Source organism: Venturia canescens, chromosome 6, assembly GCF_019457755.1.
Source record: "Venturia canescens isolate UGA chromosome 6, ASM1945775v1, whole genome shotgun sequence".
In the NCBI taxonomy this organism is placed as follows: domain Eukaryota; kingdom Metazoa; phylum Arthropoda; class Insecta; order Hymenoptera; family Ichneumonidae; genus Venturia; species Venturia canescens.
The window spans coordinates 11266069-11283570 of record NC_057426.1 but is presented as its reverse complement, the minus strand read 5'-3'; the positions used below and the strand labels follow the sequence as shown (position 1 = coordinate 11283570).

The window sequence follows — 17502 nt, the reverse complement described above, 5'->3', positions numbered from 1 at the left end:
TATAAGTGCGTTTTGAAAATGGACTTCACATAATTTTTTCGCACAAAAACTTTGGAAGCATTGTCATAAACCTTGTAAGGTCGGTCTTATGTACAAAACATTTTGCAGCTCTAAGCACGTAATAAACATGCTATATACTGTATACAGTATACACTGATATGCATATATATATAAATAATATATATAGTCGGTAGAGGTGGCTGGCTGTATGGTAAACACCGGCTAAGCGACGAACCAACGCACGTGTAACCTTTTCGCAGTAACTATTGGCTGGAAAGTGTTTTTCAAGGCTATTGCCCAATAATTTTCGGAAACGAATTCCCGCTCAAACTCGGTCCATTATACGATTGCGAATGTATATACGTACATGTATATATCGTAAGATACCAACCGGCAACCGGTTTGGAAATTTCGATGCTTTTATTGCGTTTCTACAATTGTGATAAGAATGTGTTTGATCAGTTTGGTCATGAGGGAAACTGCCACAATATAATTTTTTGGTGAATTGTACTTTATGAAAGCAACAATGTAATTGAAAAGCGAAACGACCTGTATTTACGTCGAGTCGCGATGAAAAAAAATATCAGAAATATGAAATTTCTATTGCTCTGAAAATTTCGTTTCTTTGTTTTGCACTTGCGGGTGCAACAAAATTGGACTTGTTTTTCGGATACAATAAAAAAAAAATGTCGAAACGTTGTTTAAATCGGATTGCCGAAATACTCGGGCTTGCTGATAGCAGAAGAGTCGTGGATCGAAAAGTAAGTTTATAACCTATTCGTCCCTTTTATAAACCAATTTGAACCAGCATTCTTCGAACCTCCTTTCCATAATTTATACTCATGTTTTGGATACATCGATAGAGCAATTAATCTATGAATAAAATATTTTTTCCTCTCACCCTTTTGTATAAAATGCAGCTAATTTGGGGTTGCATTATGCTTGTTATTTTGTATTCCCAATTAGCTTTCTTTCCTATATCATTTTAAATTACTACTTTGCTGTACACTTGAACTAAAAATAAACAACCTAGTCTCAATATATGATATTTTGAGTTTATTTAGTGAAATTATTAAATGATTCTTCTCATTTTCAGACTTTTATAAAAGATTTACAAGATGTATATCTAAACGACGAATACATAGAAGCAATCAATGAAGAAACCAGCAGGGATTCTACAAGCTCAACATCTTGGAATCAAATAATGTTAACCATTCATCACGTTGTGTTAATGGTATGCTTTTTTTTTATACTCGTAATTGTCATCAATATTGTGACAGTCTTGTAATTGAAGTATACTAGATTAAACTGCGATCAAAATATGAATTTCTATCCAGCAGTCTCATTCATTTATTATTGAATTAGATGCTAGTTAACTGCAAGATGCTATTTCATGTTTTTCTCATTTATCATTTGTTGGAGTGCAAAGCAGACATCAACAAAGTAATTGGGTATCTGATTTTTTCAGGAAGTTGACAAGTCTGTCAACAAAGCAGCGAAAGGAAACTCGGCGACAATTGTTCAGAGTGGGTGCTGTGATCTGATAAAAAGGACAGTCAGTCTTGCCATTGCAGCACCCAACATGGTGCTCAGTTGTTCGGACCTAATGGCTATCATTTTTCAAATATTTGGAAAAAAGACTTACGAATCATACTACGATACTTACTTTGGCATTCTTGGGAATGTTCTTGCAAACAAGAACTATCGACTAGCAATAAGTCCAGAACAGTGGCGAGAGATTCTCAATCTCTGCTGGAAAATGTATGATCCCAGTCCTAATAATGTTAAAAGTGTTATTCTAGAAATTGCAAGAACTACCGTACACTATGGCTGCCTGCAGTCTCATCTGCTACTGGATGTGAAAAATATTCTACCATTTCTGGGTTTGTTTTTTTGATTTACAATAAAATCAGTATGACAGTAGGAAGAAAATAGCCATATCTCTGAAAAGTATTTTTTTTATCATTGTAAAAATCATATCACGAGTTCATTAAATGTTGGAACAAACTTTCAGGGTCTATTTATCAAAGCATTGGTTCAGGCAAAATGGTGCTGATGAAACCGGTGTACAGATTGACGTATGCTGTGTGTCAGCAAACAGCGACTGAAAGTCGTATAACTCTCTGTGAATTCAGTGAAAAGATATTACCGTCGATCATCAATTTGGAAGGTTGTTCTGAAAAGTATAATACAATGTTACTCATGATGCATATTCATCACCCTGGTGGTGCAGACACCCCCGAAAATGGAGCTTATGCTCGAGATTGGGGACAATGGAAAAATATTGTACGGGGGATTTATGCCTCCCTTGAAAGAGACAAGAAAACAGAAATAATGTCACCATGTTTTTTGAAACTTGCTTGCGAAGGTGAGTCATTATTCAAATGTTTTGTTCATTTCTCAAATTCACGAGATAGCGATTTATGAAATTTTCTGTGTTTCTTGAAGGATTTAATTTATGAGGAACAAGCAATTTGAAAAAAAAAACAAAAAATAATGATTCGATTCAATAAAGAACAACGTCGTACAATTATTTTGGAACAAAGGCTCATGCTGAATAAAAGTTATTTTCCTTCAAATGAATGAGTTCGGAATTTGGAAACAATTGAAAATTTTTAGCTTTGTCAGTAAAGAACTTTGAGTGTTCGTGTGCATTTCTCACAAAAAATTGTGTTTCGAGCTCGGATTTTTTCATTGAGGAAAAATGCGTCTAAAAGAAATAGCAAAGGAAGCAAACTGTGAAAAGCTTCATTTCGAATTTGGAGAGTGCTAGAAAGTTGAACACATGACGTTGGTACGTGATTCCGAATAATCTCGTTTCAAATACTTTCAGTATACAGGCAAGTCCTGTTGGACCCTTCGTACGTCGCTGAAGGAATAGCGATTTCCTCTGAGTCTCAAGAAATGCAGCCACGAAAACGTCGACGTCTTTCACAACCCGTACGAAAACCTGTGGATATGCTAATCGACAATGATCTTGAAACAACGTGGCCTTCTATCCAAATACTTACGGTTTTGTTGAAGAAGTATCCGAATACTCTCAATTCCGACGATTATGTGACGTTCATCAAAACTGTTACCGAATTCGTCATCGCTTCGCTCAATAACGAAATGATCATGGACAGCTTGTGCGAACTTTGTACCATTCTGGTTAATGCGGAGAAGGAACATTTTCATCAAACTGAACACCCCGAGGTTAAAATTTGCTGGGAAAAAATTTGGGACACAATCTTACGGTACCGTAGAATTTTTATTAACGTGAAAATAGGAAAAAATAAAAACACGTTTCATTCATTGAGAAAAAACAAAAATACTTATAGAGATTGCAACTTTTGTAAATTTGATAAAAATTTTCGTAATTCGAGTTGAAAACTGCAGTAACAAATTCAATGAATGATAACGAATTTGAAAAAAAGTTAGGCAATTTATAAATCGATCGATTTTTCATACTCTAAAAGAAAATTAATAATTAAAGGTTCCACACTTTTCACTCCTTTATATGCGAAATGAAAAACTGTTCGTGCCATTATCGAAAGCCTAAAGCAAAATCATTCATTTAATTTTTAGTGTTTCCAAACTTTCGATCGGTAAATATTGAAAATTTTTTATTAATTGAAACGTTAATGATTTTTATTTTTGCAGAGCCTTGAGTATGAATCAGAATGAAAAGCTTGGCCATACTCTGCTTCAATCAATAATCGAGAACAGGAGCGCACTAAATGTTACTGGCTTTCTTCGTTTGTATTTAACGAATGCTATACGATGGTCAGCCTCGAGTGTCAAAACATTGTTGATTTTTTGTGAGTATACGCCAATCCCGGAGGAACTTGTTGGCAGTGGAGGGACAAGTTCAGCTAAGCTGGAAGGATCAACGCGAGTAGCTCTGTTAAAGTGGTCTCTCGAAATTCCCCCTTCCACTCAAATGTCGCAAGTGCCAGTCGTCGAGTTGGCAAATTTATTGACAGCCCTCGTCGTACGTTCGTGGTACGATCACGAATTTCGTGACTACAGATTATTTCAAGATTTCGAATACCAACAAAAAATTCAAAGCCACATTACGATGAAAAATGATTTGTTCGACGATCGCGAAGGGAAGAGTTTAAACGACATCGATAATTCCAACTTATCGTTGAATTTTTTGCAAAAAGATTGGGATCAAGGCGAAGAAACACCCAAAAACAACGTGACTAACTTACGGATTCTCCACGTGCGAGAATCCTTGGATTTTCTAACGGAATCTCTAACCAATTACGTGAGCGATCATTTGACCGTGGAAGATCTCGAAAAGGAAATAACAAAATTGACCGTCATTGGTAAATTTGTCTCGAATTCAATCGAATTGAATATTCGTTCCGAGCGGCAAGTCTTGAAATTATTGAACATGTTTGAACGACGTTTCAAATCGATTTGTTCGCTTCTCGACAAAGACACGGAAGAGTCGTCTAATTTCGTACACGTGATCGAAGCTCTCGAAATTTTGTACACGATACGATACAATCGAGAGGTTTCGAAAGTTTTGATCAAATCTGCATCGATGGAATATCTTCAATTTCTTTATGAGCTTTTGTTGGAGGACGACGAGGATAACGAGGACCATGATGTGGAAAATTCGACAAGTTTTACTTCCATCCACGGCAGACATTCGCGCAAATTATTGGAGCATTGTTTGTCACGCGAGTTGTCAGAAACTTGTCGCTTGAGTAACTCGTCAAGCAGAATTCTCGCGTATTATTGCTGCACCGCGATCGAGGATAAAATGACCGATGCACAAAAGAGAGTTTTGAAGAACTTGTTGAAAATTGATTTATACGAGAGCAACGCTGACGTTCGTCGCGCATTGAATACTCTTAAAACTTGTGGCATGTTTGAAAAGTTGATTGAAACCAGTGAAGAATCCCTTGAAATTGCCAATAATTTTATTCGACAATTATTCGAATCACGCATCAAAGATGAGACCGTTGTACGAGGAATTTTACACGTGATACCCCATTTTTTCAAAGCTACGAGAGCCACGAGCGAGAAGAGTAAATTGTTGGAAATATTGTTGACGATAAACAAGCGTTTGAAAAAAGAAAGATACGGTCCACTCGTTCACAGCGATTTTATAAAGTGTATCGGTGAAATTATCCGACTAAATCCATCGTCGACATGGATATCGAGCGAATCCGTCAGGTCTTCACCGATAATGGAAATTCTGGTGAACTACATCAACAATCCGTTCTATATTGTGAGGCTGGAAGTCGTGCGAGCTCTTCACGTCGTATTCGCTGCAAAAACTCTCCAAACTCCATCGAAAGTAAATTTCTTCAAGAAGATTGAGTATTCGATACCGGAATTATTCACTGCCGAAAGAACTCTTGACGATTGTAAAAGGATGGACGAACTCGAGACCAGAACGATCACGGCCGTTCAAATATACGCAATGATACTTCGAGCCAATAAATTTCTCAGCAACCAAGCGCTGTTCTCGATGATGGTATTGTCAATACAACGAGCCGTCAAAATAGAAACGCTCAAAAAGGCTCTGATTTACGTGACCAAAAGTGAGGCAAATCAACGTTTATTGATCGAAACGAATCTCCATTATTTATTGTCTCAGTGGTTCGAGGTCGATCATTCATTGCAATCGTTTCCTTGGACTCTGGTGCAGTGCGATTCGCAGGAAGATTTTTCGCGCAGGTACATCGGCACGTTGCTGTCGGTTAAACTGCAGAGACTCGAGTTCAAACACCTCGCTATTTTGTGCGCGAACCTCGACGTATCTTTTGTAAAAACAGTCGAAGATTGTTTCCCAACGATACTGACACAGCTCGTGTCAATGATTGTCGAAGATTCTTCGGAAGGAGATAATTCCGAAAGAGTTACGTATGCCAGACAAATGTTCGAAAGGCTGCGTTCCAACACCAACGATTTCAGAGAAGTAAAGCCTTTCGACGTATTGTTACAAGAAAAATTATCCGAGGTCGTGATTCATCTCGTCGAAAGACTGAGAGACGACGAGCATTTCAACGAGATCTTTTCACGTCGAATTTTCTTACCATCCATAAATCCGCCTAATTTTACAGTTGGAACGATCGATCGCTGCTTCATGTTTTTGGAAAAAATACTGCCCGTCAAGAAGGAATCTCTCGTCGAGTACTTTGCGACTCGCCATCCACGTATTTTACAGCTCACTGTCGACAAACTTTTTTGCAACATTAACGAAGCCGATTGTCCCGATCGCAAACTTCAGGCTTTCCATCAATATCGTTATTTCGGCACGATTGTTTTGAAACACTTGCAAAAGCCCTACTTCGATCCCATGGCGCTCTTCATTGTCAGAGACACTAGTTATTCTCTGCTTTCTTTAACGAAACAAGAAACTCTTGGGGAAATGGCGTGCGATTATTTAAGCGAATTTCTTCGTGGTGCGATGCCGAAAAGAGCGAACGAAATAAAAGAGATTTTGAGTTACATCGTCTCTACCCTGGTACCGATCGCCCAATCTTCCACGGTCAAAGGAGCCATGGAAATAGTGAATTTTCTGATAATCGAGGAACAAGACTCGCTGGGCGATGCCATAGAAAAATTGGACTCCTTTCCGAACGTCGATTCTTTCGAGGCGATCAAAAAAGTTCATCACAGCTTAAAATACGGGACGAAAAGACATTACACCCTCGAAGATGAAATCGAGCATTTTTTGAACGCGACAAACGTCAAGACACTCAGTTGCAGTTACGAAGGACTTGTACACGTGAAGAATCAACTGTCCACGAGGAAACAAGAGTTGTGTGAAATGTACAACAGACTCGAAGGTCTCCGAGGCTTTGCCGAAGATTGTGCTTCGAGTACATTGCATAAATTGATTTACAAACTCGTTCAACTAACGAGGTCGTGCGACACGAATATTTCCTTGGAAGCTGCCAAATGTTTGGGTCAACTTGGTCCAGCAGATTTGACAACGATGATTTTACATCCGGAGAACGTTTATGCCAAAGAGAACAGTCTCGAAGTTGAAATGTTAACATTTCACGTTGTGAATCGATTGATTGATTATTTGGTCGATAGTAACACGAATTTGCGCCGAGCGAGCTCTTCGGCTCTGTACAATATTTTCTCAACTGCGTGGGGTCGCGATATGACGAATAAATCAAGTTTGTCCGCTGTCCTGGCCAGTTGCCAGATCGAAAATCCGAACATTCGACACTACATTTATCCTTTTGTGAATCAAAACGACACTCCGAAGTCTCGGGTGATTAATTTTGACGACGACAAATGGAAAATGTGCATAAATCGTGAAAATGATGTTTGGGCACCGACGAATTACGAGTCTTACGATAAATGGATAATCGACATAACTTGTATGCTTCTCGACTGTTTCGTAAATTTCTACACCCCAAGCTTGCAGCCAGTTTGCCGAGAAAGCGTAGAATTCTGTGAAATTTTATTTCCTCGTCTCGTCAATTTGGTACAAAGCATTGATTCCCGGCGTGTGAATGACGTTTGTTTGTGTATAAATCGTTTTTTCTCACGAGTTTACCAAGCTTTGCGCGAGACCGAAATTAATATGACGATTCCGGAGAGTCCTGTGACGCGGGATATTTTTCTGAGCTATCGGTGCGTCGGTTGCATGATAAACGTCGTGAATTTCATGCGCATACAATCCTCCGACAACGCACCAATGTTCCTCGAATACTTGTACATCGCAAAAGCAGCTCAATACTGCTCGGCGTATTTCACCTCAGTCCTCTACGCTGAATTATGGTGTCAGAGCTTGTTACAAGATTCTCGATTGTTGCAGGACAAAATACCCGGAAGTTGGATATCACCGATCGACTGTATATGCGAATTGAGACCGGAGCCGGGAAAACTGCTTCAGTCGATCGTCCGAGAGGCTTATTTGCACATCGGTGATCCGGATTCCATTTACGGTTGTGGCTTGTCGCATCTGATCGATCCCTCGTACAGAATCCAACACTATGTCCATCTTCGACAGTGGGACAAAGTGCTGTTGGCCCAGGACGTGGAATTGAGTTCGGGCAATGTTTCGGCGCGCGGAGTTCTCCACTCTCTCCAACAATCCGGGCTCCAGAGTCTCTTAGGTCGTGTCATAAGTACGATCAATAAAGAGCAAGAAAACGTGGACGATTTCATGTACGAAGCAGCTTGGAGACTAGCTGATTGGAACATCCTCGAATCCCATCGGAGCCATGAAAACGTCGATCATTCGACGAGCTCGATCAGCCCGAGATCTCGGATATGCGAGTATCATTCGTCCCACTATCGTGCTCTCAAGTCTCTTCGAGAATCCGACTCTGTGGGATTGCGAACATTTCTCGATGACGCTCGCACCAGCCTCGTTTATTCCCTGCGAAAAATCAGCCTCGAATGCAGTCAAACCGTGTATCCGATCTTGTCACAATTACGGATGTTACAGGAGATCGAAGATTTCGCGAACGTCGAGCCGGACAGATGCCACGAAGCTGTCGAAAATTGGAACAGGGAAAATGATCTCGATAGCAACGATTTTCAGTGGATCGAACCGATACTCTCGCAACGTTTGGTCATGTACCAGACTAAAGGAACTCTGACGAATGGCGCGCTCATCAACACTCACTTTGACATCGCTGAAATCGCTGAGGAACAAGGATATTTGTCGATCGCAGCCCGAGCTTTGGATTCTCTGTCTCGACACAATCTTTCCAGCGCGACCAGAGACGAGTTGACTTATCACGAAGCTCATCTAGCCTGGATACGCAAAGACCAGGACATCGGTCGTTACCTCCTACGAAATTTGATTAAAAAGTCAAACCTTTCTCCAAACTTACGCGCAAAGGCGTTACACGTTTATGGCAATTGGATGGCAGTGACAAAATCGGAAAATCCTCAAGAAGTCATTGAAAAATATTACGAAGAATCGATAAAAACGAGTTTATCCATTGACAATCAAAGCTTGAGAGACCGAAAAAATCTTACGAATGCTCAAGCCGACGTTGCTCAATTCGCTGATGCTCAGTACCATCAAATAATCGAATTCATGCAATCCCCTCAATATGAGAGTCTCCTCGAGTGTACCAAACTCAAAGACAACGAGAGTAAATCGATGATCGCTGGCAAGAGCAGAGACGAACAAAGAGCGATTACTATTTATCAGAGACAAGTGACGAACGACGCTGCTGAAGTGGAGAACATAAAGAGAGAAAAAAGCATGTATCTCGTATTGGCAGCGAAATATTATTTGATGACTTTACAGACCGGTGAAGACCACGATCTCTTAGTTTTTCGTCTCGTTTCATTGTGGCTCGACAACATGTTCAACGAGAGTTTTAATGAAATTTTAACCGAGCAGATACAAAACGTAGCTTCGTACAAATTCATCGTACTTTTGCCGCAATTAGCGCCGCACATGAGTAACGATAAAAGTATTTTCACTACTCAAATAAACGCTCTCATGGAACGTTGCGCAAAGGAACATCCTCATCACACACTCCCGGTTGTACTGGCTTTGAAAAATACTCACAAAGACAATGAATTCAAAGCAATTGAGAAAGGCAATCAACGAAGGGTCGAGAAAATACATCCCGAGCCAAGAGTCCTTGCGGCAGAAGCTTTGATCGCGAAACTCACGAATTCATCGATAAGACCGATCATCCGTGAAATGAGTGATTTGTCGAACGCGCTCGTCGCACTCGCTTATTTCAACGTGTCCGAGGCTCAAGCGAGGAAAAAAGATGTTTCTCACCCTATACCGAGGAATCAACCGATAATGAAAATTCGTGATTACACCAACATCTGCGTACCGACTTTGACGATCGCTGTGAAGCCTCGTGGCGATTACAATGTCGTTGGAATCCAAGAGTACGTTGGTAATTTCGATCTACCGGGTGGTGTGAACGCCCCGAAAAAAGTAGTCTGCATCGGTTCCGATGGGCTGAAAAGAAAAGAACTGGTCAAGGGCCAGGACGATCTACGTCAAGATGCTGTAATGCAGCAAGTCTGTACTGTTATGAACAACATGCTGAGAACAAGCAAGGAAACGAAGAAACGTAAATTGCATATAAGAACGTACAAAATCGTGCCACTTTCTCAGCGATCTGGAGTGTTGGAATGGTGCGAAAATACCCTACCGATATCAAATGTGCTTTGTGATTCTGGAAACAATCCCGGAATGCACACGAAGTATTATCCTGACGATTGGAGCGTTTCCAAGTGCAGATCGAAGCTGCAAGCCGTTGATCGTGAACCTACGAACGTAAAGCTCAAAACTTTTCTGGATATATGCAAAAATTTGCATCCAGCGTTCCATCATTTTTTCATGGAAAAATATCCCTCCGCCGAGACTTGGTTCGAACGGAGATTGGCTTACGTCAGGAGTGTCGCGACGACCTCCATGGTCGGCTACATGCTCGGATTGGGTGATAGACACTTCAGCAATATTCTCATCGATCAAACCACCGCCGAAGTTATTCACATCGACTTCGGCATCGCTTTCGCTCAAGGCAAAGTTTTACCGATTCCGGAAACTGTCCCGTTTCGACTAACTCGCGACATGGAAGTCGCGATGGGCATTTGTGGCGTCGAAGGCGTTATGAGACGCAGCTGCGAAGAAACCGTCGCCGTTCTCCGAGATCGCAGGAAAATCTTGATCACTCTCCTTCAAGTGCTTCTCTACGATCCTCTCTTTTCTTGGGCTATTACGCCTGTCAAAACCGGAGAAATGGAGACCCACTGCATTAGGAGATACAGTGGAAGAGTCACCGAAGACAGAGGTACAAATGTTTTTCTTTTTCTTTCGAGTTACTTCAAACAAACATAGTCTCGAATGATGCCCTGAGACTCCGTTGGAGAGTTCAAGTTTCGAAAATCTTTTCATTTTCTTCGTAAATTCAAACCAACTCAAAATGCCGATGCAACTTTCAGTACTTCGGCTCATTGAAAACAAAAAAATACAAACATTTCTTCATATGCGTTACTCAGATTGATTCCGAAGGTTGTGCTCCAAATTATAAAGATATTTGAATGCTTTGGTTTACAGAAGTGAAAAAGACGAACAAGCTAGCGGAGAGAGCTTTACTGAGAATCGAACAAAAGTTGCAAGGAACGGAAGACGGAATAAGTTCGAGCATATCCGGCCAGGTGGAACGTCTAATTCAACAGGCTCGGGATCCGAGAAATCTTTGTCGTTTGTACAGCGGATGGCAAGCATATTTGTAATAGGCAGAGAAACCGGAACAAATACGAGAAACGATCAAAGAGATATTTCCATATTTATACTGTGATATATAAAACTACTCCAAATAGTACCTTTTTTAACGATCAATTACTCTCGTTGCCTAACATTATTACGTTTGTTTCGTGCAACAGGGGGGTCGTACGTTGTTCAGTGAATTATTAATAAGAGTAAATTAGATAATACGTCCTGGTTTTGTCCCCCGCTTCAATCCGCGAGTATCCTTCTCGACTGGCCAATGGAAGGAACAATTTTGAATGCGAACGAATCGTTCTTTAAACACGACATTACGTTCATGCGGCAATCATAATATTTTCCTTTTCATCACTTTAACAATCATACGAAAACATTTCAATTTAACGTTACGACGATTCAATGTTTTTTTTTGTTAGTCGCTTTAAGAATTTTTCGAATGTGTCTTCACAGCCTAGAAATTCTTTTATTAGAATTGCCTTTACGTTCTTTCTAGGCATGCGTAATGAACAATTCTAATAATAATAATTGCGACAAATTAATTTGGCATCCCGTCGAACAAAATCGTTGGTGTTTTGTTGGAATATTAATTTTTTCTTCTCTTATTCGGAAGCCCTGGAATGTTAATAATAATTGTTAAAATCTTGATGTTCTTGGTCAAACTTTGATGAAAATATTTGTCAACTATTGAATCAACAGTCGCCTAAATAGCGATTAGGAGAAAACATTGCTATTATAACATTTTTCAAAATCGAATGAAATTTTGGACAAATCTATTAAGCCTTATTGAAACAATTATTTACGCGAGAAGGAATGAAAGAGAAGCGTTTGTTTTCTGAATTATTTTATTTTCCATGTTCGCTTATCAACTTTTATTCTGGATTTATTTCAGATCTCATTCTGATGTTCCCAAAATGTTGCTCCTTACAGATCGCTTTACAAGTTCGTTAATCTCTGTTGTTACTAATGCGGAAAAAATTGTCAGTGTGAGAAAATCCTCAATAATGTATAAATAATGGATGATAGTTTGGAATCATTTCGTTGTGCGTGGGTGAAGGAACACAAATGAATGTTCATTAAGTATTCACAGATTTGAAGATGGACAATCCTACGTTATGTTCATCGAATTCATTTTTTATCATTGAAAAGCAGCAAGAAAGCGAACGATAAATATTTGTTTATGGAATAAAGAAAAAATATTAATTCGTTATTTTATAAAGTACTATAACTATGTTTAAGCAAAGGTATATCAAAAACTAGAGATCGAAAAAACGAATAAAAGTTTAACCAAACGAGATATTTCGTTGAATTCTCTGACACAGTCAGAATTTTGTATCTCTCGCTTACGAAAATAAGTTAGTTCTAAAGGGTCAGGGTTATAAAAAAATTTACGTCGAAGGTGTACCGAAAAAGTTTCCGCGTTCTGTTAGACAGCGAACGAGGAATACAAATGGATTTTTGGAAAGAATTTCGTGTTCCAACTAGCGATTTTACGAGAGACCTTGAACCCAGAATCTTCGCAGAGATTACGCAAGATTCGTACCAATTCAGACAAGATTACGTTTACTTACTATTCATCAATATCGAGCGTTCATTATTATTATTAATGTTATGTGTTGATTGACCTTAGTACTTTTCTTTCATTCACTGACTAATCTCTCATCAAAATTATAAGATTTCAAGTCCTTTTTTAGCTAATTTTTTTGCATCGTGGATAATTCACACGGACGTTAAGTCCGTGAAAGTTTTTTTGTCATGGGAGCAAAGAAATAACGTGAAGACTGATTTCCAGTTGTACGACTCAAAGAGATTGTTATAAGAGGAGGTGGAAATCTGAGCCTGTTGCGTGCGAGGATAAGTCGCGTCGTGTGTGAGCGCGCGCGCGCGCGCGTGTGTGTGTGTGTGCGTGTAATGAGTAAAAAAAATGGCAATGGTTGTACTATGACAGTATCGAACTATCGGCCTTGACAGTGTGAGCAACTATTGAATAAAAGATGAGGACGCGTTCAATTCGTTCTTCTTGTCTCTGTTTATTTTGTTTTTTTTTTTTTTTTATTTTTTTCTCTTATTGACACGATATTTAATGCTGATGCTCACCTCGGAACGAAACAATCGTCCTATAATTTTGCAATTTTCTTAATACGTTAAGAAGGAAACTGCTTCGTATTCAGACAGATGATGGAATGGCCAATAAATTATTTTTTTTTCCAGCCGGTGGATTTTCATTCGGAATACATTGTTGGAATAAACTCTTGAGGCGTTTCAGTTTCTGTAATCTGATCCTAAGCTTCGATAACGGCCCAATCAAAAGACCGGTTAGATTCCGTTTATATCTTGAACAATTGATGTCTCTCTCGATCTTCGCGAATTTATATAAACAACTTTTGTAGTATCGTTTGGAAAAAAAACTAACGACGCTGTTAATGTATTAATATGAAAAATTTGAGAAATATATGAATCCATTATCGTTCGTAATAAATGTTTGGGATATTTTACCTCCTAGAATTTTTAAAATTCAGTTTCTTCTTGCAACTACGAAACCTCGACACTCGAGATCCTAATTCATTGTGTTTGCATTTTTATCCAGATATTTGAAAAGAAGGTCACGAAATAAACTTTTTTCGGGACTGTGCACTGAGGAAAGAAAAAAATTCGTTGATCGATCATCACAAGGTTAAACATGATTAAACTAATGAAATAGTTTTAGATCAAACTGCAGATTCATTATCTCCGAAAAACACTGCAGTTAAATGAAGAACTCTTACAATAACATCAATTGCTATTGAATCAAACATTTTTTAAGGAAGTTGAGGCCGTACAGTCATTTTTTTACCCAAAAGCCATGACCTGTACCTTTCAAAAGTTAGGCTAGTTTACAGTTTGGCAATATTGCATACACTTTAAAGGAGAGTTGAGAAAAAAAGACGATAAACTGGTGAAAGCTCAGTCGAAAACACGGACGGTGACGATCCTAGCCTCGAAAAACTGCACGGGAAACAGATTATTATTAACATAATCTCAGCAAATCTCCTAATAAATCTGAAAAAAATTGACATTATTCAGCAAGCCTTGCTCATGTTGCCCAAAAAATTTCATATTTTTAGCATCATTTTTAACGGAGATATCACTGAATGTGTCTTGACTTCCATAAGGTTACATGTTATTTGGCCCAAATTGTTATTGTTTTTTCTCAGCAACGACGCTCCTAAACTGTCTGAAAATTTAACTGATTTTTGTTTACACTCCACTTTATAAGATGCAATTCGGTTTAAAAGCGATGACATCATTTTCATTCCGATGCCTCAACTTCCTTAATCTGAAACCATCAATGAAGCCGAAATAATGTTTTTTTTTTTCACCGAGTGATTATTCAAAATGTCGTTGGAGCGAAGTGACATGGATTTTTTCGATTTGCGATCACTGGCTTATCACTGAAATATAATTATATGCACGGAATTAAAAAAATGTTAAATCCCACTCAGCGAGCCAGCGTCCTTCGCTTACTGTTTTTTTTCTCTCTCTCTCTCTCGATCTCTTGTGCAAGATAATTAAGTTTTCTCCTAAAAATCTGTGCTTGCAGTGCAAATGTTCAATAGCCTTTCAGTGTGCTCGAGGCATTTACTTTGCTGGTAGGAATCGAGGTACTTTCGCACAGTAACGAGAGAACAGGTTCAAGGACGAATGAAATAAGAACATAGTTAAATGTTCGTAGTTTCGAAAACAAGAGCTAAAACGATTATTCAAAATTTAATGAGTGGAGAAACCTGTGACCTCAGATAAAATTAGTGGAAGAGAGTGAAGAACGACGACTGCATAAACGCAGATAATGTTTGAACGAAAGTGTGGAATTATCAAGCAGCGATAACGATAGTTGAAGCGTTTTTCACATTTATTATGATGCCAAGAAAAAGAAGAGCAACATCGTACGATTTAAAACGATAATAAATATTGTTGAATACACTGCCGATCAGACTTTGTCTGCACATTTTTTCTTTTCCGTATTACCAATTCGTCCCTCACTTTCAGTTGGGGTTTCCCCCTTCTTCGTTACGAATTGAAGATCACTCAGATCGTATAAGAAGAGTGCTCACGATGCGCCAAGTGTCTAACCATTCAGCAGAACAGCACATCGACGATCATGGATAAAAACAGCTTAAAAATCGTCCTCGGGATTTGCTTTTGTTTGACACTCGTGAGCAGCGAAACGCCCGGTAAGTCGCTTACCGCGATTCATCACCTTTTGACTGACTCGAATTTCTCCTTTTTTCTTTCCAACCGAATCATATTTTTGATTTTCCTCATTTTTCTCTTCACAGACTGCAAATGTCCGGGACCGGTAGCGCACTACGAGGAGCTCGGATGCACACCGGTTTTCGAAAAACCCGGTGACTGTTGTGCCCAAAAATACGATTGCAGTAAACTCAAAAGCTTGCCCACTCACAAGTGCGTTATTAACGATCATGAATACGAAATTGGGGAACATCTCAAAGACGAGGACGCTAACCCTTGTGACATCGGATGTTTCTGTGCTGACGGTCCAGGCGGGTCAGTATTTCATCGGATCTCACAATTCGTCGTTTTTTTCACGCTCGACAAATCGACAATCGTTTATTCGAGCACTAATTGCAAAGCTGAGAAAGACCTCAATCCTTTCCTCGTTTTTTACATTGCTTGACCGTTTTTTTGCCACGCGTAGAACATCGAACGAAATTATTCTCGAATTTTTTATGAAAAAAGGATTTTTATTACAAATGTGGCAACTCGAGTACAACGAACTTTACTCCGTTTTTCAAGGCCGAGATTCACCTGCGCTATCGTCGATTGTTTCCATGGCCCAGTAACCCCCGGTTGCTATCTCCCACACAATGCTACAGATTGTTGTGCCGGGCCCGAAGTGTGTCGTGAGTATTTTTCGAAAATATACCTTCCAACAAACTCCTCCGAATCTTGATGAATATTCTCGCCTTTTAAATATTTAATCAGGGATACTTAGAACGATTGACTTATGAGAAACGTGGGTTTTGACTTTCAGCTGCGAAAGACGAAGATCGTGCAACTTGCATCGTCGATGGAAAGACTTATAGAGATGGAGAATATTTCGAGCCAGCTGGAGAACCGCACAAATCTTGTTATTGCGCTGCTGGATACGCCGGTACGAAATTTCGAGTTGAAAGGAAAGAGCAGAGTTTAAAAAATATTTTAATCGTGAAATCTCGACAGGGGAGAACGTCGAGCCGTTCTGCGTTACGCTGAAACATCCTTGTGGAATAATGTTACATCACGCGGACGTAATTCGTGAAAACTGTGTTCCAACTTATTATTTCAATCAGTCACCGCAAACCGACTGTAGCGTGGCCTACAGATGCCGTGAGTACTGTTCCAATGAGAGCCATTAATTGTGGACGATTAAAGGGAAAGGGAGAAAAACAGAAACGTCATGGAAAATGATGATTTTTATGATATTTTATAGAGAATGAGAAGGACGCTGTGATCCCAAAACCCGCGGGCGAAGCGAAATCCGCGACTGACGCGACCGCGGATCCCGGTGAGTCGATGAAAGTTTCGTCACAAAACCTGTTTCCATTGGCCGTACAACCTTGACATAAAAACGTGGATTTGGCGAGGAATATTTCTAAACGTACTCGTTCCGTTTGTGAAAATACACGTGCAAAAATCAGGATTGTTCCGAGCACGAAAAAATGTCTGAAAACCAATATGCATCTGAAGTTTCAAATCGGATTGCCGAAGGACGGTCGACGACGTTGGGAGAAAATATTCGCCTGATTCTCGATAAAATGTTTTCGACCAATTTCTCTAATTGTGAAAACAAAGTGGAAAAACTCAATTTTACTTTTATCGTTTCAGACATGCAGTGCACTTTTGGAAATTTAACGATGCAGCTCGGAGATGAGCTGACTCAAGCAACGGATTACAGCTCGGTGTGCGTAAAATGTCTTTGCGAAGTGCCACCTTTACCGACCTGTCAACGACTGTCTGACGAAGAGTGCGACGTCACGAAACACCCGAATTTCGATAGCCGCTAAAGAAAAATCCACGACTGTGAATAACAGCCTGAAACTCAATTTCGTGATGTTAAATATAGTTACAATATTTAGATCGTGCTATTGCTGTGAACAATTGTTTGATCGACAATGATGCGAATGAAGTTATTTTATTAATGATAAAAACACAATCAGTAAGAAGAGAGTGAGAGTTTAAATTGTAAAGAGATTTTTATAAATACCACAAATTTCAAGCTTAACCTTCTTATTTTTGAAACTCCCTTATCTGAAAAATTGCATATTAAGGATGTGCAGGCG

The 17502-nt window shown here is 39.4% G+C and overlaps 2 protein-coding genes across 2 annotated transcripts; both read left to right on the top strand.

The window, feature by feature from the left end:
- Nucleotides 1-194: 194 nt before the first annotated feature.
- On the top strand, nt 195-13657 carry tefu (Serine/threonine-protein kinase tefu). The gene is made up of 7 exons (XM_043422437.1): nt 195-761; nt 1097-1234; nt 1469-1883; nt 2015-2368; nt 2834-3236; nt 3643-10748; nt 11015-13657. The coding sequence occupies exons 1-7, from the start codon at nt 687-689 to the stop codon at nt 11191-11193; spliced, it is 8670 nt and encodes a 2889-aa protein (XP_043278372.1). The 5' UTR covers nt 195-686; the 3' UTR covers nt 11194-13657.
- Nucleotides 13658-15240: 1583 nt separating this feature from the next.
- On the top strand, nt 15241-17444 carry LOC122412246 (uncharacterized). The gene is made up of 7 exons (XM_043421672.1): nt 15241-15393; nt 15499-15727; nt 15977-16083; nt 16215-16334; nt 16403-16549; nt 16653-16727; nt 17048-17444. The coding sequence occupies exons 1-7, from the start codon at nt 15321-15323 to the stop codon at nt 17224-17226; spliced, it is 930 nt and encodes a 309-aa protein (XP_043277607.1). The 5' UTR covers nt 15241-15320; the 3' UTR covers nt 17227-17444.
- The last annotated feature ends 58 nt before the right edge of the window (nt 17445-17502 follow it).